At 42.3% G+C, this 27,529-nt stretch overlaps 1 protein-coding gene and 1 long non-coding RNA gene across 8 annotated transcripts; one reads left to right on the top strand and one right to left on the bottom strand.

Moving 5' to 3' along the window:
- Positions 1-191: 191 nt before the first annotated feature.
- Positions 192-4,090, bottom strand: ADO (2-aminoethanethiol dioxygenase). The gene is made up of 2 exons (XM_073353431.1): positions 2,293-4,090; positions 192-694 (listed from the first exon to the last, which is right to left on the bottom strand). The coding sequence occupies exon 1, from the start codon at positions 4,004-4,006 to the stop codon at positions 3,284-3,286; it is 723 nt and encodes a 240-aa protein (XP_073209532.1). The 5' UTR covers positions 4,007-4,090; the 3' UTR covers positions 192-694; positions 2,293-3,283.
- On the top strand, positions 3,262-27,529 carry LOC140914779 (uncharacterized). 7 transcript variants are annotated; one of them, XR_012159987.2, is made up of 7 exons: positions 3,263-4,275; positions 5,994-6,138; positions 7,095-7,227; positions 7,508-7,643; positions 15,932-16,068; positions 23,749-23,858; positions 26,867-27,529. It is a non-coding gene; the product is annotated as an uncharacterized LOC140914779 (long non-coding RNA). The 7 variants fall into 7 exon arrangements; XR_012159989.1 differs by having other exon boundaries at positions 3,262-4,275; positions 7,099-7,643; XR_012159988.2 differs by having other exon boundaries at positions 7,095-7,643; positions 26,861-27,529.

The following is a 27,529-nucleotide window of genomic DNA, read 5'->3' as shown; positions in this document are numbered from 1 at the left end:
GTCACAGTGGCCTGGCATTTTCACTGACATAAGGAGGAGTCTTTCCTGTTATATATAAACTATACAGGAATTAATTTAAAAATAATTCATAAGAGGCCTTTGTGTGACTACAAAAGAAAAAAAAATTTCTTTTCACCCAACTGGGTTCATAAGACTTTTACACTTAGAAGGGAAAATAATCAGAGGCCAACTGTGAAATATCCTGTATTTATTCTATAGTTCATCAACAGCACTAATTTTCCTGTTATGAAAACACAATACTCAGGCTGCAGTGGGAAAGAACAGCAATACAGACTTGAGCCTTTTGTTTAAAGATAGTAAATTCTAATGATTAAGTATATGAAAGTTCAAGCAAAAACTGTTAAACAAAAAGGCTTTTCTTTAATGCATCTTAGTTTGTTTTCTCCTTGTAGTAGAACTTGTTTTGATACTGGTCCTTTTAGCTCCACTTTATTAAAGATTCTTCTGTAATTGTTGTCAGAACATCCTGCAATGTAAGGGACCACTACCATTAAAGATGCATTAAAGTCACATCCCATTAAACATCCTGACTAGTTTTTACATATGGTGTAAAACTGACAGCAAAGAGAGAGAGTAGAAAGACTAAAACAGGTTAAATAAAAATTCTCTTTGGAGCAGTTTGTATTTCCAGTAGAGCTGCTTGCATCCTACACGCTGTTTTCCATAAGGAATTCTGAAAAAAAAAGGTCTTCATTAGTGTTACAGACAGAGAATTAGACTCAGATATTAAAGAACTGCATTACAACTAAATATAATAGAGAACATGTGATCTCACTGCATAATTATTTATTTAAAGCTGAGCTGTAGTGGAATTCCAGGAGAAGCAGGTATGGCAGCTGTAGAAATCAGGCACTTTGAAGTACCAAAAAATAAATGCAAACTGCATGAAATAACTTCTTCCATTTTTCAGAAAACTGAGATTTGAAAATGTAGTGTGTGTACTTTATATCCAATCTTCTGCAGGCAAGAACAAGCTCCTTGAAGTATTGTTAAACACAGAGCCACAAAATGATTATTTTAAAACTCACACACAAGCAACTATGCAGGAAAAACAAATCTGCTTTTAAAATGCACAAAGCAAAGAAGAAATAGTCAAGGGAAAACTTCCAGAACAGGTTGGTGTATCAATTATGAAGTGGTTAAGTCAATATTTTTTCTGTTCAAGTCACTACTACAAGACGAGGAGAGTCAAGGCTACCCAAGTTTGGGTCTCTGGTATAAAGTGTGTATTAAGATATGCAGGCACATAAAATCTTTCCCTGTCATATAAACAGAATATTTCACTAATAGAAAAAGTACCTCCATTGTTAGAAGGGTCATACCCTCTACCATAGGCAAATTAAACCTCAAGATTGCTTACACCAAAGCAAAGTAAAATTCACTGTTTTCTTTACACTATGTTTATGAAAACCTTAAGAAAAAGCAATTTTTATAAATAGTATAAAGAGGGAAAACAAGGCTTATAAAGCCTGTAATGTTCTGTTATGTATCAAAATGTAGGCCTCACTTTCAAGGGATGGCCTCAGGTCAAATCTAGTCCCAAATTTAGAGGATTATGTTTATTTATATACAGCTCTAAGACTACTAGAATAATTCCCACAAAACATTTAAATAGCAATGAAGTTTTAAAACAACAACAACAAATTCTGTGCAGTGTTTCCACCTAACACATGGCTGGCTGAGCGTTTTAAAGTGAAATTGATTAGAAGTTGACTATTCTATTTTCATTAATTAAAGAAATGTATAAACATAAACAAAGAATTTTCCAAGTTTTCAGTTTTAATTTTATGTTTTATGTAACTTAAGAAAAGTTTAAAGTAGTTTATCTGACAGTGTCCCTTTATAATGTGACAAACCTTAATTTATAATTAACTGTAACCCTAGAAATGGCTAGTGTTAACTCTAGGAGCATTTCCTGGCCCAAGAGTTGTTCCGTGTCTTGCTAGTTCCATATAGATCTTCTTGACGCTCATTTCAGGGACAATCCCCAACAAACATGGAAGATTCCCCATTTGTTTATTACCTTGGGTTGTGGGGACAGACTCCCTATTCCTACCCACAAGCTGGGTTTGAGGAGACACTGTCAGTGGGACTAGACAGGCTGGAAATACCACCTCATGAGTTTTCAGAGCACTTACAAACGTGCCTTATTGAAGAGTGAAGTGTTTCTTATTACATTTATTCTCTTAACTTTAGGAAGGAGGGGGGATAAAAGAGGGGTGTCAAACTAAACAGTGGCCCTAAGTGGTTAGACAGAATACTGGTATTTACTTTAACATTCAGTTGTGTGGAAGTTTAAACAGCGCTACTCTTCCATGTCTTCACATCAGTCAAAAGGAGAAAAAAAAACCACTTGATTGTTTAGTGCCCTCAACTCAAAAAGCTTGGCAGTAAGCACAGAGAGGTCTTAGTTTTGTAGCTTTCCTGCAAATACAGTCTATGTCATTAACAGCAGTAGTTCTGGCTGGATATTGCTATTCTTGTTAGCCAGGAGGAGTAGATGCTCAGCCACCATAAAGTCTGTATAACTGCCCTGATCAAGCACACCAAATCACTCAGGGTTATGATTTGGGTTCCCTGTGTGAGAGTTAATTGGCTGCTGTCTTTCTGATGATTTGGACAGGGAAGTGGTACCTAATCTGCCCCAGAAACTGCTCTCCTGTGTGCATCATTGGCAGAAACACACAAAAGATTTTTCCACCCTTAGTTTAGCAGCAATCAGCTCCTCTGGGGCAGAGTGTGTGTATAAAAAGTTGTTTCTACTGCAATTATCCATTGGTAGAGAAGCAGTACCCTAGAAGAGTGCAGCCCATGGCACCAGCAGATGGATGCTTCATTGTCAGAACTGATGCTCTGAACCAAGAAAAGGACAGCCCAAGACGTGCACACAAATACTCTCCCAAAGCATCCGGGGAGGGCTGGGGAGTGGCTTTCCGCACCCCGAGACTAGGAGCTGGGCCTGCTGTAGTGACTAGCATTACTTCAAAGGCGGCTGGGAAGGGAATCGTAGCTATGGCTTTTGTACAGCGAATGTAGCCGCTGCGACATCTCGAGTGAGCCACGGCACAAGCCAGATCCTCCAGTCCCGCTGCTGGCGGCTCTTTGACCTTCCGCTAGCGGAGGAGGAGGAGGAGGAGGAGGGCGGGCCCCCTACTCCAGCGGGCCCCACACGATCCCTGCAGGGGAAGAAGGGGGACGGGGGGGACGGTCCGCCCTCAGAGGGCTCTGGCGCAGCCTCGCCCCGAGGGGGGCCGCGCCGGCTTCAAGGGGAGACCTTGGGCCCGGGGTAGGGCTCTCCGCCGCACCAGAAATCCGCCGCCTGCGGGGTCTCCAGCAGCCACACCTCCCGGGGCAGGGCGTGGGGATCGGCGGCGGGGCCGGCCGGCGCCTCCAGCAGGCGGTAGTAGTGGCAGTCCCGGCCGTTCTCGGGGTCGTAGGGGGGCGCCAGGATGTCGAGGAAGGCGGCGGGCCCGTCCACGGCGTCGATCTGGTGCAGGTTGTCGGCGTGCGGCGAGAGCAGGCAGGGCGGCGAGGCGGGCGTGTAGAGCTGGCGCGAGCGGAGCAGGGCGCGGCGGCGGGCGCCGGGCGGCGCGGCGGGGGGCAGCGGGTCCAGGCAGGCGATGCGCAGGCTGCCGTAGAGCACCTTGAGCATGCCGTTCATGCCCGGGTGGTCGTGCAGCGGGATGCAGGCCTCGCTCCGCAGCAGGAACACGCCCATGCTGAAGCTCTCCGTCTCGCAGATGTGCATGTAGCTCACCGGCGGCACCGCCCCGGCCCCGGCCCCGGCCCGCGAGCAGCCCGCCCCCGGCACGGCCGCCGGGCCCCGCGGGGCGAGGTGCAGGTCCTCGGCCTGCACCTCATTCAGCAGCTGCTGCAGCCGGTGCAGGTTCTCGCCGAAGCCGGGCCCCGGCGCCGGGCCCCGGAAGGTGATGCGGGCCTGTTTGGCTACCCGCTGGATCAAGGAGGCCATGTTGTCCCGAGGCATGGTCCCGCCTAGGTAATCACGCTCGGCACTGCCCGCCCGGCCACTGCTCTCCGCCGCGCTCCAGGGCAGGGCAGGGCGCGCCCCTCTGCGCCGGCGCGCACGGCCCCTTGCATCCTGGGGCTTGTAGTCTCCCCCCGCCCAGTAGGCTCTGCCCAGTACCCAATCCTGTCCCTGCCGGAGGGGCAACGCTGGGCTAGGCCGGGGGCTGGAGGCTGGGAACTGCCTGGCCCTGCTGAGCTGCCCGCGTTCGCAGACATAGGCACTGCCAGGTATGGAGGCTTTCAGGGTGGAAGAGAAAACTACATCTCCCAGGGGACTGGGGCGGTGCGTTTCCTGCTGCGGAAAGAGGGCTGTGGCGCTCATGGTCCTCAAGGGCCTAGAAGGCACTGAAGCGCTGAAAGAACGGGCGATGCAAGCGCTTAGCCGGGGGTGCGGCCGCCTGTGTTCCCTGCTGTTGCAATCGGGACACGGCAGGGCTGGGGGTGCAGAGCAGGACACGTGCTGCACAGCACAGCAAAGGTTCCACCGTGAAGAAAAGCTCTAAAGCTGGCTGCGTGCGCGGTACGCCCTTTCTCTTGATGTGTTGCAGCCTGAAACATATGCAGACATAAATAACTTCAAAAACTCAGGAGGAGAGACGTGGTTCAATTTTTTTCAATAGCCCCGGGAGCTCTACAATCCTACAGTTGCAATGCCTGGACCTGTTCTTTCAGTCAGGTGATGGCAAAGTCAGGGATTATTGGACATGCATAAATATTTACAATACTGTATATACATATACATGCTCTTACTAAAGCTGTGTTTTTCTGTGAGCAGCTCTCTGTTCTCCCAGTTAGGAATTCGGCATTTTTTTCAAATGCTTAATATTTGAGACACCCAAAGGCCTGATTTTTATTGTTCAGGCCCTAAATATCTCAAGATAGGCACCCAAAATTAGGGATCTTTATTTAAAACTTTTGGCAGTAAACTGTTTTTCTCAGTTTTACTATCTATAAAATGGGGAAACAGTATTTATCTATCTATTTCACAGTGGTGTTATGAGGCTTAAATTCTCAATCTTGCAAATTCTTGTGTGCAACTGTACCTGTGCAGAGTCCTATTGACTTCAAGTCAGAGATCTTCTTGTGCAGTTACTTATAAGATCAGGGCCTACTTCATTAAAGAGACGACAACAACTTAAAAATCACATATGTCTGAACTTTTTTTTACCTGATGTTGTTATAGGTAACACCTAAATTGACTACAAATAAAAGATACAACAGAACAAATATTCTCTCTTTTCAGTTTATGTACTCTGTGCAATGCACAACACTTTATGTACAGTCACTTGCACTGTTTCCTCTGCATAGTCTGTCACCAGTCCTGCATTGTGATCAGTTTTTCTAATAGCAGACTCCCTTTGTGGATCACAATGTAGGATCAAGAGTCCAAACAAATATGCAGATGAAAACTTGATACATTTTAAAACAATTATTCAGGTGAATAAGTTTTTGCAGGACTGGTCCCTTAGTTACTTCCCCCTTTTGTTTATGTCGTTCTTTCTCAAAACAATGGGGGAGAGTATTCTTTTTAAACATAAGAAAATGTAATTGTAAATCTAGAAAAAATTGGCAAAGGGCTTAGGAGAGGGTGCAGTCCCTGAAACTACTTTTTATTTCATTTTTGAAATTTAATGACTTAAAGTTGATATGTCATTTAATGTTTGCAAATTGCTGTGATTCTGCAAACCACTAAGCAGATATTATTATTAGTCCCTATTCCTTTGTTATAACTAAACTATTTTATTCTATAAGCTTTATTGCTAAGAACTTCAGGTTTGTTGCTTTTTAAAAAATCTAACACAGTTTGTCTTCTTTTAGAGAATCTGATTGTCTGCTTAGTACAGCTAGCTGGCAACTGCAACATTTTTTCTTTCTTTTCTCTTCATGGGTGTCGCTACCCTCTTTTTTATGTCTGATTGGTTAAATTGTTTGCCTGTCATTAACAGAAGCTAATCATCAAGAGCATCGATTCCAAATGATGACCTTTGAAGATTCTGAATATTGTCGAATGGGGATGAGTGGCAATCCTTTTACCCAGTCATGGCATGGTGGTACAGAAGTGGGACAGTCTCACAAACTGTTGTAAAACAGGTACAACTTGATAACAGGCAGAAAGTATATGTGTTTTCAGTGAACACATTTACACTAATATTTGTTTTATTACCTTCTTAGCATTACACGTGCACAGGAGAATATATCTTCTGCCTAGAGAATATTGTAAAGTTCTTTGAATGCTTTTGAACTTAAAAAAAAAAGATTATTTTTATGTTTAGAATATAATAAAGAAGACAAGCTGATTTTGATTTGCTGCAAAGATTGGCTGAATGGTAAAAATTTTATGAAAGTTAATGTTAAAAAAATTATATAATATATAGGTTGGGGAAAGAGTGTCTGTAGATCTCGGTATGGTGCTTAGATTATCCACAAATACGAAGTTTGTTTTTAAGAGTCATTATTACATTGAATAAGAACCCAGTGGATACAGCTTGTCAAATTCAACTATTTAATTTAAAAATGAACAACATGTTTTGTGGGGGAATGATACACTTACACAATGAGATATGATTTTAGCAATAAGTTATATGATATCTGTCCTGCCTGGGGTATTGCATTGTGCATGGTGTAAAGTTAGGTACAAGTCTGAAGGCCAAGTATTGCAGGCTTGCAATGACCAAGAAAGGTAAGATACTGTTGTGTGCACACAAATCATTGTGTTAAAAAATTCCATCAAAACCACAATTTTATTTTTCCTTGAGTAATTCAGTTTATTATATAGCTAAAAATACTTGCCCAAAGTTAATGAGATATTAAATCCTTTACTTTCTTAGTTAATGTTCTGACAGCTTCCTTTTTCGTAACTAGCAGCATTTGCCCTCCCCTCTCCTTTCTCGTCTGTCCTTCACGTCTAGGGTGTGAGAGATTTTAAAGTGTATTTTTTTATTCACAGTATCTCACCTAAAGTTTAGAAGTACTCTGATTCCAAGGTGTTTCTTAACCAGATAATGTGAGTGAGTTTTGAACATGTTCCTCTTCTCTCCAATGTCAAGTAAGTGCTGTTTGAGGCACTGGATGGAGATCAGGTGGGCATATTCCACATCTTTCCATTTAGAAGAGAAGGAGCTGCTGACAGGATATTCTGCAGAAGGCTGCTCGACTTTGGAGTTTGCTCATGTCTTACAGGTCATGTTGCAAAGCCCTTTTTTCTGAATTAGGCTCTGGGGTGGGCTGAGGAATCTGAGTTTGGTGGGCTTTGGGATTTCAACTGAAGTTGAGTGCTTCGTGGGAATCGAGATGGGATGTTTTACTTATGAATTTACTGATAGGTTGTTTTGTTGTTGGGGAGGGGGAAAAGTGGTCACTAGTTTGTTGGTGCTTGAATTGCTGTTATGGATGGTGAGTTTAAATATCCGCCAGAGTGCCTACAGCCCATGAACAGTCATCTTTCTTTCTTTGTGTTTAGGAGATGCGTGATGGCAGGCATTAGAGGCGCTGGATCCTTTCTGTCTGTATTCATAGTATGTGGTTTAGCAAGCAGACAATCCATTCATCAGAAAGTTGGTTGGCATATGGAACTCTGCTAGAAGCCAAAAGGGTCGGTACGTGCCATACTGAAGCCCCCCTCCTACTCAGCTCTATTCTGCAGGACCAAACAATTATGGAGGTGTAAAAGCAATTATTATTAGAAGTTACTCCAACCAAGAGCACAGTATTAATGACAGATCCTTTCAGTCATAGACATGCTAACTCAGGACAAACATTTGTTTGGACATTTACGCTCTCAGCGATCACATGTTATGCTCATAGATAATTGCTTGAATGCTTATTCTTCTACCCACCAGTTCCTATTGTGTGTGGCCAGGTGAAACAGTTTCACTGGAGTAGAGATGCCAAGTTCGTAGGGTCATTTTAGAAGTCTGCGTAATGTGTCTGGTATAAGGAAGGAATTGGTTAGCACAGACATCCAGGACCCCTGGGTTCTAATCTCAGCTCTGCTACTGATTTAACTTTTCTGTACCTCACTTTATCAGTCTGTAAACCTGTGTATAATACTTGCCTACTGTGATGCTTCTCAGGGGTACCTAAGGCTGTGAGGCACCTTGCTACCCCTGCCCTTAAATCAAGGAAGCCTTGTCCTGTGTCTGCCATAGGTCAGCTCCGCAACTCCACTGTCCACAGGCAACACAAGCACTTCCCTCTAGGTCTCGCAGGCCCTGCTGTCACTCCACAGGTTAGTGATGGGCACATTCCAACCCTCAAGCCCTTTGAACGTCTGGAGTGTCCAGCCCCTGGTCCACTGGATGCTCACAGTATTCACAGATTCACTTCTTCCAATGAAACAATACACCTCAGCTTACCACTTGCGCCTCAGATCACTGCTCTGCTTTACACACAGCACTTAGATCTATTTATAGTGAAATCAAGCCTCAGTTTATTTAACAGAGCATAGAGAATCAAGTGTAGCAAGTAGAAGTATGCATTGTGGAGCCTATACTTAATTAACCAGGTACTCTCATGGCTTGTAGAAAGTTGCTCACCCAAAATTCTTGCAGCGCTTTTCGGTCAGGCTGGCTGTGATTCTCCTTTCCTGAGACAAACTCGCTGTCGGTTTGCCTTCTAAGTGAAGAATTCATTGTGTCTTATTGCACTCCAAGAAACAGCAGACATGTCCTTTGTCTTTATTCATATACAGGACACCCCCTGGTTGTTTGTTTGTTCCTGTAGATTTCTTCTTGTAGATTTCACATTCACTCAGTCCACACCTGGCTGCGTATACAAATAGGCATGTAGTGTGAGGCACACAGTACACAAATGGCCAGACAGGGAGATGGGTGTCAGTTACCTTCTGCCTGAAAGGAACATTTCAGAGGTATGTCACCTCCTGGTGACCTGCCTTAACTCCAAGACCTTAAGACCATAATTTTCAATATAGATACATTACTTCTTAAATATTATCTATGCCTACATTTCATAATGTTTATGATGACCAATGGGATCTTGGCTCTTGGTAGAGACCTGGCATGCCCCCTTTTCGTGAACTATTGTGCAAATATCCAACCCATGGAATCCTTGTAAAACCCTATGCACCTTCTGTGTCCTCTGCCAAATTAATTTGGCATCAAGTGGTCATTGGGTCACACCTACTTTACAGAGAGGTTGTGAACCTTAAGTGATGTTTGTAAATTTCTGTGAGCTCTTTGGATGAAAGACGCTATAGAAGTGTATATTATTATTATTATTATTTAATATTAGTTTATTATTGTTACCATTTTATAATGCCTCATCTTTGTAGCAGCAGTTGTATTGGATTCCCAGGCCATATTGATGATAAATTTTACTTTCTACAATTGACCACCTTTTGATGCTTAATATTTTTATTTATATATTTATTTCAGTTTCTAACAAAGCCATGCAGTGCCTTTCCAATAGTTTATTGGAATGTGCATGTACATCAAATAAAATATATCACATACACATTTTCAGAACATTAATATAAACGTCAAACCCATAACAAAATCAAGCCATTCAGCTAAACCAATGGAATAAACAAATCCCACTTTCTGCTTCAAAGCTGATTTCTTCACCTGTCCTCACCCACCTTGAATGTGGGGGGAAAAGAGAGACTTTGAAGCCTACTTTTATGGAATGCCCAGGGCACTTAAGGCTGCTTTGCATTGTCAGTGTGATGGCCAGGATCTGTAAAACCAGTGTGGGTCACGTCAGACTCAGGCACCAGTCTTGGTTTCCTGCTCTGTTCTTCCTCCATGAGACCTAGATCGTGCTTAGACGTGCAGTGCATGCTTTTATGGCTGTCATCGTCCTTTTTCTGCATTTTCCCATCCTCTTTCTGCCATTCCTCCTCTATTTCTTCAAAAAGGCCGTCCCAAAGACGGCCAGTTTTTCTCTCTCAAATTCTCTTTTCCAAACTGCCACCTTCTTCTAGAACTTCCCCTGTGTTCCTAAAGCATCACTCACTGACTGCTACTGTTTTCTAGGACCACCTTCCCAGTTCCTGTTAACTTGTTCTGACACTGATTAACTGCTAAGGGTGTAATCAGGTCATAGAAGTTATAGATATGGGTAATGGTCAGGTAGATTAATGACCATGAATAATATCAGTTGTTAGCTATGGTTAATGAAATGTCAGCAACATTGGATCATCTCACAAGATATTAAATCATTGGATAAATAATTTAAATTAGACAATTTTTCACATTGTTGAGGATTGCAGATCTGTGTTTATACACAGCAAAGTGATATCTGTTTAGAAAGCTGAGCTTTTTTAGCAATATTACTGTCAATGAATTTGTAAGGCAACACAACTTTTTAAAAATAGCAACCACCAGTTGAATGGATTACTATGAACACTAGCCAACTATGCTTCAGATTAGGAGATCAAGACTAAAAAGAGAGAGAGCCAACAACATTTCCATAATATTTGCTGTCTCTCCAGTAGCAGCTTACAGAGAAGAAAAACAGCTCTTTGTAGCTGGAAAGCTTGTCTCGCTCACCAACAGAAGTTGGTCCAATAAAAGATATTACCTCACCCAATCTGTATATCAGAATAAAAGAAAGTCAGTTATCTGGCTGCTGAATCTTGCCCATATTCTCAGGGTTTAGCTGATCGCCATATTTGAGGTCGGGAAGGAGTTTTCCTCCAGGGCAGATTGGCAGAGGCCCTGGAGGTTTTTCGCCTTCCTCTGTAGCATGGGGCACAGGTCACTTGCTGGAGGATTCTCTGCTCCTTGAAGTCTTTAAATCATGATTTGAGGACTTCAATAGCTCAGACATAGGTGAGAGGTTTTTCGCAGGAGTGGGTGGGTGAGATTCTGTGGCCTGCGTTGTGCAGGAGGTCAGACTAGATGATCATAATGGTCCCTTCTGACCTTAATATCTATGAATCTATGAATCAGTTATTTTTAGGAAAATGTACATCACACTGGAAACACAGAGAAAATTAACCAGGGGACATATTTATCCCTGATCTAACTGCACTGAAATCAAAAGACATGAATTTGGTTCATAAATCAGACTTCAGACAGATTTTACATATATATCAAGATTCCCACACGCCTCTTCCACTGCCTCACTGATATACATCCTGCATATCATTAGCCACATCATTCACACTTTGTTATGCTCATCATTTGTTGTGACCTCTGAATTAAAGGCGCAACTAACTTCTATATAAAACACATCAGTAGTGAGAGCTATGTTGACAGCTTGTTACTGAACAGCCTACAGCAGGAGTTATGATTGAGAGGAGGAAGGTGAGTGCAGCTGGATGGTCCTCAGTGCATGAGTTAAGAGAGAGAATGGGTCCCATTGTGATCTCAGATAAGCTTGGATCCATTGATTTCACTGGAGAAAGTCAGATCAGAATCAGGAGTAGTATCTCTGATTACATCAGAGAACAGTGTTCGATTCCTGTGATATACAATAAGGCAATTGAGGTCCTGCCCCACCTTCTGCACTGTGACTGTCCAGGGAAGGGCATGCTCCTTGGAAAGTATTTAGCCATTGCTGCACCTGCCTCATAGGTCCTGGAGGTGTTCTGCTTGCAGGAAGAAGGTCTCCAGCCATAACAGCGGGTGTGGTGTCTGTCCACCAGTGCTGACACAATTTGATGCCTAAGCTTTACGAGGTAATGCCTTATCTGAATGAGACAATGAATAGAGAAAACATGTGAGAGAAAGGGGGGGAAATACCCCTCTTTCTTTAGGGAAAGAACTTTTAGTTGAAGTGCTGTCACTTTCAAAGGGTTGCTCAGTGTCCTTTTTTAGTTAAAGATGGGCAGATTACATAGGTGATCATAAATATGAGGTGTTTAGATATAAAACTTGGGGCCTGGAGAATATTGTTGCATTGTTCAACAAGATATTTCAGAGGACTTCTAGAAATAGGAGTCGCTTTGCCCCCATCACTGCTGTAAAGATGAACTCAACTCTGTAGTTCAACAATCTTTCACAGCACTGCCATTATATGCCCAAGAACTACTTCCTGGGAAAAGACTGTCTAATCTTTACTCACGTGAGTATCCCTGTAACTTAGTGGACCTTTATTTCAACAGGACTTCTCACATGAGTAAGGGCTGCTTTCATGAGTAAAGGTTGCAGGGTCAGTCCCCGTGGGCTATATTTTCAAAAGAGCTCAGATCGCATTTAGGCACCAAAATAAACCATGTTTTCAAGAGTGCTCAGCGCATTGGGTCCTTATTTCTTTTGAAAATTTGTCTGCAAGTGTCACAGTGGGAGCTGCTGAGAGCTGAGCATCCTTGAAAATCTGGCCCTTACTTCGGTGCCTGTATGGGAGCTGATTTCTTTTGAAAATCAGGCCCAACATGGTTAGCTTGTTACAGCACAGTAAAAATCTAAAATGAAGTTAAAGAAATGCTTCTATTTTGTGTGAAATGGATGTCTGCACATCCAGAAACTCGATATTTAGTGGATTTTAATCTCACACAGTTAATATCAATATATCACCCTGATGAGGAATCCATGTTCTGTTGAAATCAGAGCAGAACAGAACTAATGCAGAGGTTTTCTCTGGCAAACACTAAAAGTCCTGTGACCTGGGAAAGCCATAATAACAAATGCTAGGAAAATATGGAAAGAAATTTGCTATGAAACGTACACGGCCCCGAAGATACAGCCGGGAGCAGATATGTATCTAGTCAGAGGTTTGGATGCTTAGTTAAGGATATATTAGTTCTTCCAAGATCTGTGAACATTGAGTAAGTTTCATTTTGAATCTTGCAGCCTAAACCTGTGGCATGCATCCATGGAGTTAGTAAAGTGTTCCTTTAGTTGACATTCATTTTACTGGGTGTTCAGATACAGTCAGGGAGTTCGGAAACTATCAAAATTAGAGAAACTTGCATGAATCTTGAGGCCATAAAAAGCTATATTCTCCTCTTTCCTTACTACTGCATAATCATCTAAATAAAAAAATATCAACAGGAATGTGTCCAGATACTCGTTTTTGAAGAATGTAATCAGAAACAAATGGGAATTCATCTAATTAAGTTGGATCGTCTTGCAATGTACTGCACACCATAATAATGAGACACACTTTTTTAGTCTTTTAATTGCCAGTAGTAAAGACACAATTAATAATAAAAAAAAAAAAGTACTATGTCGGCTTTTGATTTTTCCCTTGTGTCTCTTTATCGCTGGCTGCGTTTAAACCAGATGATACTGAGTTTACATAGATGCATTCAAAAGTAATGTAATGTAGAGGAGTCATTTACATAAATAGATTTTATGTACAAAAGCTCTTAACGCAAATCCTGGTGATATATGTACAGTAATGACACCTTTTTAGCATCGGGGTTTATTCAGGCTGTGGAGGTAGGATGGGTCGGTGAGGCTGTCTGAGTACAATGTGTTCCGCAGTGGTGCTAACCGCTGCTTCGAAAAGGAAGAAGCAGCATGAGATCTGTGAACAGCAGACCTACAAATGGGCTGAGAGGCTGGCCACATCTGCAGGTTTCTAAGCCAGGCCTCCTTAGATCTGACAATTTCATTCAGCAGCTTTATTTGGTGGGTCCCTCACCTACTTCCCAATCTTGCACCCATTAAAATCAATGGGCAAACTCCAGTTGGCTTTGATGGTGCAGAATCAGATGCTAATAAGAAAGCATTGCTCCGTGAGTGAGCTGGGGGAAAAGCAGCTCTCTGCCCTCTCCCCCACATCTCACCTTCAAATGACTGGACAAGATTTTGCTCTCAGTGTCCAAGGAAAGGAGCCATTGTTCACTCACTGGGATTTGCTTCTTAATTGTCATCAACTGCCAACATTTACAGTCTGACTTTTATATTTGTCTCACAGTCCATGTATGTTACTCCCATTAACACTCATGTCAGGAAGAGAGCGTATACAGTACTTTGCTTGCTTTCAGAGACCTGCAATATAGAAATACATTTGTGTTACTGTAGGTCATGATTCTACTCCCGTTGACGTCAACGGGAGTTTTGCAATGGATTTCAATGGCATAGGATCAGGCCTGTAGGTTTTTACATTTATTCTTGGTTTATGAAAAGTTTAAGTGCAGGGCTACCATTGCTTCTGCTGTGTCACCTAGTAGTTGTAGGATTTAAATAAAGGTATTATCCTATTCCTTTATTCAAGTGAGAATTCCCTGCTTTAAAAATAGTGATCAGATTCTCCTTACTCACACCAGAGTCACACTAGTGAAACTCCACGGACTTCATTTGAGGTACTTGTGATTGACAGTAGAAGCGAATCAGGCCCTGGGCCTCATTTATCCCATGTCCCAGAGTATCATGACCACATTTGTACTGTAGTTGGTACATACATCTCTCACTTAAAGCTTTGAAAATATGCCTCTTAGGAACCAGAATCTCCTGTTTAGGGAAAATAACGGCACAAATTCTAGTAGAAAGATGTATGAATTCTCTTCAGGAAGCACTGCATTGCAAGGTGGCAAGTTTTTCTCTGAAAATCAGTTATTACTTGGTGTAAGAATGGTACAATTGGGCCCTTTGTAGGAGAGCTGGTACTCTACAGCATTCAAGGGTCTGGATTCTCTACTGCCTTGCGCTGTGTAGAGTCATTTGCCTAGTTGACGTTATACAGTGTAAAATGCTGCTAAATCAGAACGGTCAAATTTTACCCTCCTTTTGTGCAGGTGTAAATACAACTACATAAGGTGCAAGGCAATACAGAATGTGACACTGGAAGTTCTGCAACTGATCCCACTGCAGGGGATTGCTGTGAGCGTTGTGGGCCGTTAGTCTGCCAGCACACTGGGTGCATCATGAGTGTGGAGGCCAGCACTGTAGGTACTTCAAGTACTCAGCTCTACCTGCCGTAGCTCTCGCTGGGTTCCCTTAAACAGTTGCACCATTTTTTTTTCTGTAAGGGGGTTGCTCTCTTAGGGCTGCCAGAAATAAAAGGCACACATACCCTATGCGCAGTTACAATCAATGACCAAAACAATTGTTCCTAACCCAGCCCCTGTGGGCAGCTCAATCCTGGGGTCTCAAGGCAAGAGTTTTGTCTCTTGGAACCTGTCTCATGCTGGCCTCCTGCCTGCAGGCCACTGACCTGGATTCTCCTGCTGTGCTTTCTTAGCCCTTTAGCTCTCATGCTGCTGCGGCAACCTGCAGTCTGCTGTTCTTGCTCTCACCTAGCTGTCAGCTCTCTCGGGACACCTTTTCTTTTCCTGGACACTGAGGATTAGAGGAACCCTCTACTGGCTGGATGTTGATATGGAGGGTAACACAGTGCCCAGTAATGAATGCTACACTCACTAGGTCATTACATTTGTAATAAATGAGTGACACACAGGAGTGCTGGTTAGAGACTCATCTTTATTTTCTGTCATCAATCACTTGACTTGGGCCAATATCACAGAGGTTAATATTCCTGTCATATGACTGGGGTCCGTGTCCACTGACAGTAATATATACAGAGGTGACATTGGGAGTTGCCATGGAAACTCTTCGCTTGCATTCATATATGCCTTTGAGTTCTAGAATTGGGAGCTGGTGGGTGGCAGGTTAAATTGGCCAGTTGCTAGAGCTAAAGGTGGATTTTGCTTTTAGCTCAGAGAGTGAGCTCTGAAGAAAGTATTAGAGATCTGTGAATCCCCCAGATCCTATGAGCGCTACTGAGGTAAATATCTTGGAGAAAACGTGGCTTGAAGTTTTGAGGACAGAGTAATTGCTGGAGAGACCAGGTTATTTATTACACAAGCCTCTATCTATTAGCACTGGGAGGACTGAAGAAAGGGATTCTCTTCTTTGTTTTTAATACTAGGACATATTTGGTACATTATGTTTGTCTGCTATTGGATTCTTTTCATTTTGTTGTGTGTAAATACTGGTTTGAACACATTTCTCTTTTGTTCTGTCTTCCCTAGTCGGAGTGCTGCTTGTTAGAAAAATGAACTAATGGGGATAAGTAACCTGTTTTGGTCTGCTGCTGAAACAGGATCCATTTTAAATGAAGGCCTTGGAGGGATACAGTGGAACTCTGTTTGCAAGAGTTATAACAAAAGTGAGTGGAGCTGGCAGCATATAAATCAGCAAGCAAACCCTTCAGTCCACACTTGTTACTCACAGAACCAGTAACTGCCAACACTATTTATTTTGGTGAAAAAATTACTGGACCAGATTTTGCTCTCATTGCTCTGGTGTAGATCCAAAGTATCTTTGTTGACTTCAGTGGGATTGCTCTTTATTTAAACCAGGGCAAATGAGATCAGAATCCAATCCATTGATAATAGTTCCTTCTTGGCCTGTGTGTATTGGGACTGAAATCAGCTTTTATATATATGTGTGATTTATAAAAGGTGAATTTAATGTTTTATTGGTGTTAATACAGGTCGTTTGGTACATATTCTCTAGTCTGGCCAGGGTCCAGTTGTGAGTTAGAGCAGCCTCAGATTGTTACCTACTTTGTAATCTGGATTTTTTATTTTTTCATATAAAAATGTTTGATTAATTATTTTGCTTTTGTATCCATTATCTAATATCAGTCTGAATTTGTGTGAATTCTAGTGATGTTTAACTGCAACGGGGATGAGTTGTAACCAGAAAGGGAAAAGGGAGTTGACTAAAAGAAAAAATTGCTCATTTATGTCACAAACATATTTTAATGTAACAAAAATTATAGAATTCTTTAGTATTTATGGGAAGAAGCTGAAAATTTCATTGGAAGCCTAGCTATATTAAACTCTATTCCTTCATAATAGAGTTTCTATTCCATAATTCCTTCATAACTCTATTCCTTTATGACCATCTTTTCCCATAACATATTTTGACCATCACCACAGAAGAAAATGGATGATCCGTTTGGAGGACATTAGAAATTTATTCATCCCTGGCTTAAATAATTTGGGGACAGGGAAGTTACACAAGAGTGAATTTGGCACTTAAGGTCAAATTTTCAAAATGCTTTCAACCTCTAAAACTTCTTTCCACAGTTTGACAAAGATATTTTCTACTTTTGCAAACAGAATTTTTACATGCAAAACTAGTAGTTAGACAAAATGATGTTAGTGCAGACAGATCCAGATTTTTGCCTGCACAGATATGCAAGTCCAAACTGACAGGGTATGTTTGAAAATGTGCAGAGCATGTTCTGTCCTTGAGCCAGAAGCACCAATCCTAGTGGCCCCATTGGAAAGTGCACATATAAAACAGTAGTCTGTGGCTTTTAGGGTTCTGCTTCTGTGTGAGCTGAGGTTTCAGGTTATGTGGAATAACTGAACAATGCACTTTTCTGTGTAATTGACATTATAGTATCCTCCATAGAATATAATTTGTACAAACTGGAACAGTCATCTATTACTGTATGTAACAGGAAAGCATCGGGTGTTCAACAAGAGGGAAGGATTTGGGAAGAAAATATAAGGCAATAATATCTGAACAAAAACTTTTACAATTTTCTTTTAAAAACAGGTGTTATGGTTGATACTACCCAGGCCTAACTAGCATTATCAGCATTAGATAATAGAAATAACTTGAGCAAAAGTACTGGACAGTTGTTTCATCAGGATGAAATATTCTCTGTGAATTTTGCCTACTTGCAAGACCTATGTTTATCAACTTGAGACATAACTATCTTTTTTCTAAACCAAGCTATGGATCTGATTTTCCTCTCATGTATATTTGTGTATGTGAACGGGTTCCCCCTTCAGCTTCTGGAAACCCGGATAAGCCGTCCGAGTGAGTTAATCAGTATACACAGTAGAACCTTCATCAAGTGTCATTGTGATTTATGCTCTAGGTACGTCACCACATAGGAGCAGTTATGTGGCCTTTTATACTGCTTGCTGTCTTCTCAGGGCTATCCAGCTGGTGAGCTAATTACCTCCATTAGCTCATCAGGCTCCCTGGAGGTACAAGTTATCCCTTCACCTCTTCCAAACCCAAACTACCTGAGTCCCTCCTGCTCTAACAAAACCCAGTGCCCTGAGTGTTCTAAGTGACCAGGCTGCTGGCTTCCAAAGGGCTCAATTTATAGATACTAACAGCACCCTCTCAAAGTGTACATCAGGAATAACTCTGTTGAAGTCAACCGAGTTACACTGGTATTAAATGGACGTGAGTGTGTGACAATTCAGGTTTCATAGTAGCAGCCGTGTTAGTCTGTATCCACAAAAAGAAAAGGAGAACTTGGGGCACCTTAGAGACTAAAAAATGTGTTAGTCTCTAAGGTGCCACAAGTCCTCCTTTGCTTTTTGTGACAATTCAGGCTCTTAGCTTTTTATTGAGAGAACATATATATTGTAGCCAGAGTAAGGTTCAGTTTCACTTTACACTTGTGACTGAGTTCCTTTTTGATCACATACAATATATAGAGGTAGTTATGACCAGGATGAGGGGGAAGGATGATCTTGTGGTTAAGATACTGCACTGGAATTCAGGAGATCTGGCTTCAGTTCCTGGTTCTGCTACAGAGACTTCCTGTGTGACTTTTGCAAGTCACTTAATCAGCCTGTGTCTCAGTTCCCCAAATGAGTGTTTGAGGAGAATAGTTTCCTACCCTTTGGTAGTCTTGTCTTTTTAGATTATAAGCTTTTTGGGTCACGGGCTCTGTCTCTTACCATGTGTTTGTACAGCACCTAGCACAACCAGGTCACTGGGAGCTACTGTAATACAAATAATAATTACTGACTTTTCTTTGGGTCTGTAGTCAGGTATTGAACTGAAAGGATAGCTTAGTGGCTAAACTTGCTTCAGTAGGTGAAATTGATAACATGGACAGTTCTCATGAGAAGTTCTAATTCCCTGTGTCTGGCACCAGATGACACACACTGAGATATCAGAAACATCTAAAACACCAGTTCTAGATCCATTGTTCGTCAATCTGATCTGTGTATTTCTAAAGCACCGATCATCAAGAAATCTAGATGCCAAATATAAAATTAATAGTTTCACTAAATGGGCCAGATCTTAGCTCAGCTCAGGAGCAATGGGTGAAGAGGTAGATTAAACCTACCTTTACACCACCTGCTCTTGTGCTTCATGAGTTTTGGGATAGTGGCCACTGGATTTGTGTAGCAGCAGATCCATCAGCCCCTGCTTCCGTTCCTCTCCTGGCCCACCCCTGCCTTGGCTCTGTCTATCTCCCAGGCCCTGGTGCTCAGAGTTATGCAGGGTGTCCTTGCAGAAGTTGGTGGAGCACGGGCGGAGCAGACGTTCTTGTGAGGTTTCCCCAAATCCTGCCCCTCGCCACCTCTGGTGACAGACCAGGCACTGGCAGCCATGGGGAAGGGCAGGGTTATTTTCCCTTGTGTGTTTTAACACTAACAATGCTGACATAAGATATTGTGTCGGCATGAGGGCTGGTAGGGAAAGTGTGTGAACTAGGCATGAGTTGTGCAAATAGATGAACCTATAGGATTATATGTCATTACCTTAGCATCTCTGCACATGGGATCAGAGAGATAAATAGGCACCCAAGGAAAAGCTACAAAGAAGGAATAAGAAGTTTTACTGAAAGAAAATCGCAGTCACTCTGGGCAATGTCTGCCTGTCATCATTGATACAGTAGCTATTCAGCAGTACATATATTGCTGTCTGCTTTGCAGAGGGAAGATCATTAATTACAAGGCATGGCAAACTGCAGTATACTTAGGGCTCACGGGTGATGACAGGCTGACATCACCCAGAATGACTACAGGGTACCTACATACAGCTTTAAAAACTGATAAGAACTGTTACCCAAAATGTCAGCCTCAAAGAGAGCAGTTGATGTGTACATGGAAACCTAATAATTTTCTCTCTCTTTGTCTGTCTCTCATAATTATTTAGCTTTTGGGTAATTTAATTTCCGGTATTAAATTAAATGCTGTTTTCAAATCTTAAGTGCTGTGGGGATTTCCCATGTCAGCGGGATGCAAGACAATCCTGTGCACTTCTGCCTTAGGGAAGCCCTGGAGCGCACATAGTGTGAATACAGTAACAGCTGTGAGTCTAGTTGAGACTGCCAGAGAACCTGGTGATCAACAATTTCGGGGAAGATTGGGGGCTTGTTTTGGGCTGAGGGGACACTATTGTGGATCCGGGAGATGAGAGGGCTGACCTAGGAAAATGGTGTGTGTCAGTGGGGCAACACTGAGCAATGGGTCCAGCTGATCTTAGGATGGTGGGATAATCGACTGATTGTAGTTGGGAGAGTAGGCTGCAGAGCCAGGGCGAGAAGGGGTCACCCAGGGCATGGCCCAACCACTTTTTGACCTGCCACAGCCCAGTCAGGGCAACCAATCCAGTGGCACCAGGGCCAGGAAAGGAGCAGGATGTTATGTGGGAAGGGCCCTGTCTGCATGTGGCGGTGAGAGCGAATGGGCTGGAGCAGGCCAGCCATAAGGGACAGGAACTGCTGTGGGATAAGTGCAGTGCGGGCTCACTCTCCAACCCCTCCTCCTCCAGGGTCTCCCATCTGGGCAGGACCTGGCCTCTGGTGAGTCACCCCACAGTCCACCCACTTTAAATCGTGTCCCACAGCCCCTGAGTTGGAGGGAAAGAGAAAAGCAATTGTGGATCATATTGGGCTAGACAGATGGGGGTGAGGGAGGGAGAATCTGATTGGGTGGAGACAGTTGTAGTAAGTATTCAGACTTTGGGGTTTACCCCTAAATCAGAGCTGAAATGTTTGAGATTTCTCCACCACTGCTTATTAATACTTGAGAATATCTTTATACTCTCCGAGCTGGAGTGTCTGTGAATGCTGCAGATCCAATGTACTACCCATAGCACTGGAAATTTGCCCCTTTAGCTTGTAATGACCCCCTGTAGATCTAATACTTTCGTTTGGACATGGAAGTGGCATACAAAATTATACTGTTCAGTGAAACAGTGGTTTTCCTCTGCTGTTTTTATGGAAATGCAAACTGATGATATCACTTCATAACTGGGGTGGAGGGAGAAAGAGGGGGATGAATCACCTCTTTGCTGTTCATGAATTGCCTCTTTGGTACTAATTACTGTAGAGGTCTTAGTACAAATTCTAAAACCCAAAATCATAATTTCAGAAACTTGTTAATGTTGCTAAGAGACAACGATGCGATCATCTGTCATACAATTTACTAAATCCAAGCACCAAGTAAGCAGGCAAGTGAATAGTTAAGGACATCTTACACTATCCACATAATAAACATGAACATAAATACTCAGAGCTCAATTCTCCTCCAGCTGCCTTGTGCATTCCAATAGTGCGCAGCAGCCAGAAAGTTGGATTAACTGGCTCCCGGAGGATTTCCATGGTGTAAAGGGAAGTCTTCAAGTGGCGTGGAGCCGGTGTAATGACTCATTGAAATCCAGTACAAGGGGCATTTTTGGGGTAAGAGGGTATTGTGTGGCCAAGGCACCTCTATGCCCTGATGATGACCAGAGCTGGACTGATCTCTTGTGGGCAGCAGGGTGTAACTTAGAGAAAACCCAAGGTTGCTTTCCACCATCACCAGCCTTTAGCCAGTCAAGGAGATACAAAGGAGGCTTAGAATAGCCTTTGCCCATCTGCTTCCTCAGCTGTGGATCCAGGCCACTACTGTTATCAACCATAAAGAAACACATATTTCATCAAACACAACAGCCCTTAATTCTGATATGTGGAGTGTGTTTTAAGCTATAATTTGTGTATCTTGATTTTAGTAACTAATATTTTCTTTTTAAGGCTTACAGTAAAATGTGAAATATTATTAGTTAATAGATTTATCATTGGAAAGTAGATATTTTAGAATTAAGTTTCTTATAAAGACTGTTTCCTGAGAGTGATGTACCATGTATAACATTGTCAATATAAGATTTCAGAGATTATTGCTCCCAGAATTATTGGACAGTTTGTCACAAATAGTAGTGTCTGCTCATGGAAGACAGAGGGCTGTAATAATATGATATTGTTAGTCAGACTGGGAAGTGTTGATCGTGTTATAAACCTTATGTGCATATGCATAACTCTTTAATACAGTGATGAATACAGTAGGAATACCTACACAGATACATTATGGTCTCGTATAGCGAAACCATAGTTCAGATTGCATCCAATTTTTTTTAACTGGGTCTGTAACTCAGTGTTGCACCTTTATTTTAGAACCCATTTTTGTACACACGCCATGGGGAATTTGAACCAAATTTCAGTCACTAATTAATATGTGTATGGAATGATCTCCACTGTGTATTTTGTGGTGTTGGTTTTTTAGGACATTTGGGAAAACTGGAACACTGAAAAAGCCTGATTTTTCTACACAGTGCACATTTGCTGCCTCTGCTGTTGTCTGAGCAGTATTATTGTGACATCAGAGATAATCAGCCACTCCGCACTCTCTCCCATCACTTCATTTGCCCACCTGGGGAGAGTCACTATTGGCCTGGTTGCCCTGGCAATGGCTGCCTTTGATAATTGATTTACCTCTGACTTCCCAGAACATGATTACAGGAGGGACTATAAGGAAAGCAGGCTGAGTTTGGCTAAGCGCCTGCTGTGCTCCTCTGGGTTTGTACTGGGTAAGAAACACCGTACAAAGGGTCATTGTGTGTTACTTTCCTCAAAAGGATTATATGAAAAATAAGATACAAAATTCCAGCTCCTTTTCATGGATATAGTTTATCTGCTTCTTACAAATTGGGGGCTCCAGCTGTCTAAATACCCATTTTTAAAGGTAGGTATCATAGTTGTGAGTCCCTACTCCACTTTCTCTTACACAGTTAAAACAAAATGTCATTTAGAAGTTGCAGTAAAACTGACGTTACATTTTTGAACAACATGTTTTGTTTGAATATAGTTTCATTGCTTTCAATAGATTAGTCAAAATGGTACTCAGTGGTGAAATATGAAACTTCACAAAGATAACAATAGCAACAAATTACACACTGAAGACAACAAATGTATAAGTGTTTTATTATATTAAAAGATTTTCTTTCTTTTAAAAACTAAGGAAATCCACAAACAAAAAGCTACATTTAACACTAGTTAAGGTTTCTCTCATCTATAAATTAAACAATGAAAAATTAGGAAATACAAAGTTAAGGATTTAAAAGGATTAAAAGGTTGCATAGTCAAACACTCTCAAATTAGGAAATGACTGAATGAATATTGCCCATGCCAGTGCCCCTGGTGCGTATGCATTATGATAACAGCATTAATTATATGATCCCATATTATTTATTTTACATAGGACCCCTCTTGCTCTTCCTGATATTCCCTTTTTAACCATAAGTATTACATTCAGTCCTTAACTGCTAATAATTCACTTGGTCCAAGGTCAGCCTCCTGGTATAAACTCTGCAAGTCTCCAAACTGATCTTTTTTCTCACTTAGTTTAACTTGACACACTACAGCTCAGATTCTGTACATGCACTCAAGCTTCAAATCAGGTTGGTGTTAAGGGACCAAACACCTGTGAGAGTTTACTGTTTGGAACTGTCGGCCTTTATTTTGTAATTACTCTAGGACTATTTGGTACCCCACATCCCAATTGCAAATGAATGACTGTGGAAATGTGTTGAGTTGATTGTTTCTTTTTCACTTGCAAACACTCTGAGAATTTTAATAGCAATGTTGCATTATGTTTGTGTTGTACTCAGAAGCATAACTGAAATTGACTAAATAACCCCCAGAACAGGCTTCTATTAAGCTTGCTGTGTTTTTTTTCCCTTGCCTTTTCTGTAATTTAATCTATCTCTAATGTGAAGGTAGTTATGGTTTCTGAATATCTACACTATTTTTCAGGTGTCCATTAAAGCTGCAAGAACCAGTGTGTGACCCCCACGCCCCAAAAAACACTCACTCTCGCTCTCTGTCTGCCACAACTCCTACCATCCTGGGGGAGAAACCTGCAGGTTAATATTGTTCTTTTTTTTTTCTGCTGTCAGTGCTTTAATCTCCATCTAATCATCTCTTTCTGTTATTACCAACAATAGTTTATATAGCACAGTAGTTTATCACAGCATTTACAAACACAAAAAAGCCCCATACTCTGAAAAATGTACAGTCTAGATAAGGCAAGAATGACAAACACAAGACAAAATAGCCAGTAATGGCTAAGGAGTTGGGGGTCTGGTGGTTACTAATTATGAGCAAAAGGCAGGGAGAGGTTGCCTGAAGAGATAGGAGGAGAGAGAGGATGCTTGGCAAATAAGACCAGGACCAGATTCAATTTTACATCCAAATAGCTTCATTGACAGAGATGTTATCCCAGATTTTCAGTGATGTGAGATCTGAATAAGGTCCAGGAATAGTGTTCTGGGCATAGAGGGCAGCGTCATATATATGGCACATAGCTGAGGATGGGAAACAGAGACAAAAGGAGCAGCTGGTAAAAAGGAAGAGCAGAGGGAGCTGGAGTGTGAGTAGGGGGAAATGAAAGCAAAGATGTAGGTAAGAGCAGGATTATGTATGGTCTTGTAGATGACTGATCCAAAGCCTGTTGAAGTCAGTGGAACTTTTCCCACTGACACAGCGGGCTCTGTATCAGGCTGTAAGAGCTTGAATTTGATGCTATAAAGTAGGGGTGGCTAACCTGAGCCTGAGAAGGAGCCAGAATTTAGCAATGTACATTACCAAAGAGCCACAGTAATATGTCAGCAGCCCCCCGTCAGCTCTCCCACACCGCTCCCAGCGCCTCCCGCCCACTGGCAGCCCCGCCGATCAGTGTCTCCCCCTCCCTCCCCACACCTCCCAATCAGCTGTTTTGTGGTGTGCAGGAGGCTCTCTGAGGGAGGGAAGTGGGAGAAGCGAGGGCACGGCAGGCTCAGAGGAGGGGGCAGGAAGGGGTGGAGTGGGGGCAGGGCCTGTGGCAGAGCCAGGGGTTGAGCAGTGAGCGCCCCCCGGTACACTGGAAAGTTGGCACCTGTAGCTCCAGCCCTGGAGTCGGTGCCTGTACAAGGAGCCGCATATTAACCTCTGAAGAACCGCATGTGGCTCCGGAGCCCCAGGTTGGCCACCCCTGCTCTAAAGAGTAGGAGCTACAATATGTCTGTGCTACAATTGGGGCCATATATGAAATAGTTGCCTTGTCTTGTCTCAGGGTCCTGAAGTTCCACCAAATCCATGGGTCATCAGTGTTCTGAGGGAGCTACTGATCACATGAGAGCAGCTGTCGGCAATGTTAGTGTTAGCCAGAGCTCCCGACACTGGACAACTGCAGGTCCTGCACAGTTTTAATGGGGGGCAATCAAGGGAGCAAGATTTTCCCTGAGGTCAGCTGGTGCACTCAATAAATATTCAGTCCTTCTGCTAGAGTTTATCCCCGTCCTAACCTTTCACTGGGGGCAGCATAAGGTTAATTTTGATGGCTCCCAGTGGACCTGCCCAGACTTTGCTATGGGTGGGACGAGGTCACAGCTTTTTCCCCAGACAAGCACTTGGAATGTGTATCGAGAGCTCTGCCTGACAACATTTAAGCAGTCCTGAAGGCAGACAAACCGATTACTCAGCTGCTTGCAGCTCTGCTGGATAAATTTGAGGAGTGTCTTGCACATATGGGGAAAAAGAGACACATTGGAAATTCACTAATCAAATTGCACCTGCTAAGAAAACTCCAGCGTGATGCTTTAAAAAAATTAATTTACAAAACAAAACCTAGGACTGGCAGTAGCAATAACAATAAATTCTTTCAGAGTAACAGCCGTATTAGTCTGTATTCGCAAAAAGAAAAGGAGTACTTGTGGCACCTTAGACACTAACCAATTTATTTGAGCATAAGCTTTCGTGAGCTACAGCTCACTTCTCCTAGCCATGGCGGCCTCCCAAAATCAGACAGAAATTAGACATGACCTTACAATCACTCTAACAGCTGCTGGTTAAAAAGAGATTCACAGCTCCAGAAATTAATTAGAATTAGCTGCTGAGGAATAAAAATGTGTAGGAAGAAGCCACTTTCCAATATAATTGTTTGGGAGCATTTTGAGGATCAGTCTTTCAGCCCTGAAAGATTAAAAAACACATAGTTCATTAGCTGATAAAAACATTAAAACTAAAATACTCAAGTGATGTTCCAAAATAGGGACTCGCTATGTCCTGGATTCAGGAAAGAATCACTAGTCAGGAAAACAGCTGAGCATGTACTTAAGAGATTCCTGATTAGTGTTAGATTTAAGCACATGATTAACTACTTTCCTGAATTAGGGCCTAAGACAGATCTCTCTGCTAAATACAGCTACCTCATATGTGACAGGAGGATGGCTGGGCTGGACCACCTCCTCAGAGGGATTTGGACTTAACAGTTACTAGTGTCATAATGTGCTAGGTGTTTTGTCTGAGTGAGCACAACTTCAGGAATGGGCTCTATGTTTGGCTCACCAGTTCTAAGGGACTGATTTGCCTCATCATTCTTAATGTTTGTTTACAATATAGTAGCACCTGGAGGCCCCAGCTGAGGTCAGGACCCCATTGTGTAGGCACTGCACAAACACAGAGTAAGAGTTCTTTCTCCGAAGAGCTTCCAATTTAAACAGAAAAGATAGAGGGACAATAGGTGGAAGAAAGGAACTATCATCCACAGTTTAGAGATGAGACATAGAGAGGCTGAGAAGGGAATCTGAAGCAGCGCTGGGAATTTAACCCAGATCTCAGAATCCCAGTTCAGTGACTCATCAATGAGACCATCCTTCCTGTTTACTCAGAACTACTAAGCACCCATAATAAAGTCACCATGAGCTTCAGGTGCTCATTTTCCTTGTAGCCCCAACTGGTTTTTGGGTTGTGTGCATTTTTGCTGTAGGAAGCATGGTAGCTGTGATTTGTTAGCTATGTCACTACTCTTGTAAAGATCTAATTATTTTTTCCCCAGATCTTTCAGAAATTCAAGATTATTATTATTATTTTATTTTAATTTCTTGAGTTTCAGAAGTCAGCCATGGACACAGGAAGAAAGGAAAGAACTTCAGCGGGAGTTTACCTGAGTGAAGAGTCAAGCCTGGACTCTCTGCATGCTGTTTCTGTACTAGTTTAATGAAGTATGGGAATTGATAGAATGTGTTAGAAACTTCAGACGTCTTACTTCTTCCTGCCGCCCCATCCAGGTCTCTTCCCACCTTTTCCAAGTCATTATCCAAGAATCATCAGAGAAAGCCCAAGCATCCCTTTTGCTCCCACTTTTGCTTCAATGTGTGGGGGAACAGCACCACTACACAAGATTCATGCATTCCCCTTGGATGAGTCTGATTTATCCATTGAATCTGTGATCAGTCAGAAATCCACAGCTCCATGATATGGTGTAGAACTGATGATCACTTTTCTGTTCTTCACACTACTGGAAAATTTGATTTGGGCAACCTTGCATTACAGAGACGCATGCTCTCCATGGGGCAGAGTGGAATACTAGGCAGTCATGACAGTACCAGCCATCGTCTCCAGAGACCTTTAATCCCTGACAAATCTTTTCTTCTTGAAAGAACCTGTGGGTGGTCTCCCTTTTTTCTAATTGCAGTACATTTGGTACATCACTTTCTAGTTATGCAGCTGATGCTCATGTTTGTATGAATAGCTATTAAAAAAGGGAAAGATCAGA

This window comes from Lepidochelys kempii, chromosome 7 (genome assembly GCF_965140285.1).
Source record: "Lepidochelys kempii isolate rLepKem1 chromosome 7, rLepKem1.hap1, whole genome shotgun sequence".
NCBI lineage: Eukaryota > Metazoa > Chordata > Testudines > Cheloniidae > Lepidochelys > Lepidochelys kempii.
Note: the sequence above shows the minus strand (reverse complement) of the source record. Positions and strands in the feature narration are given on the sequence as shown.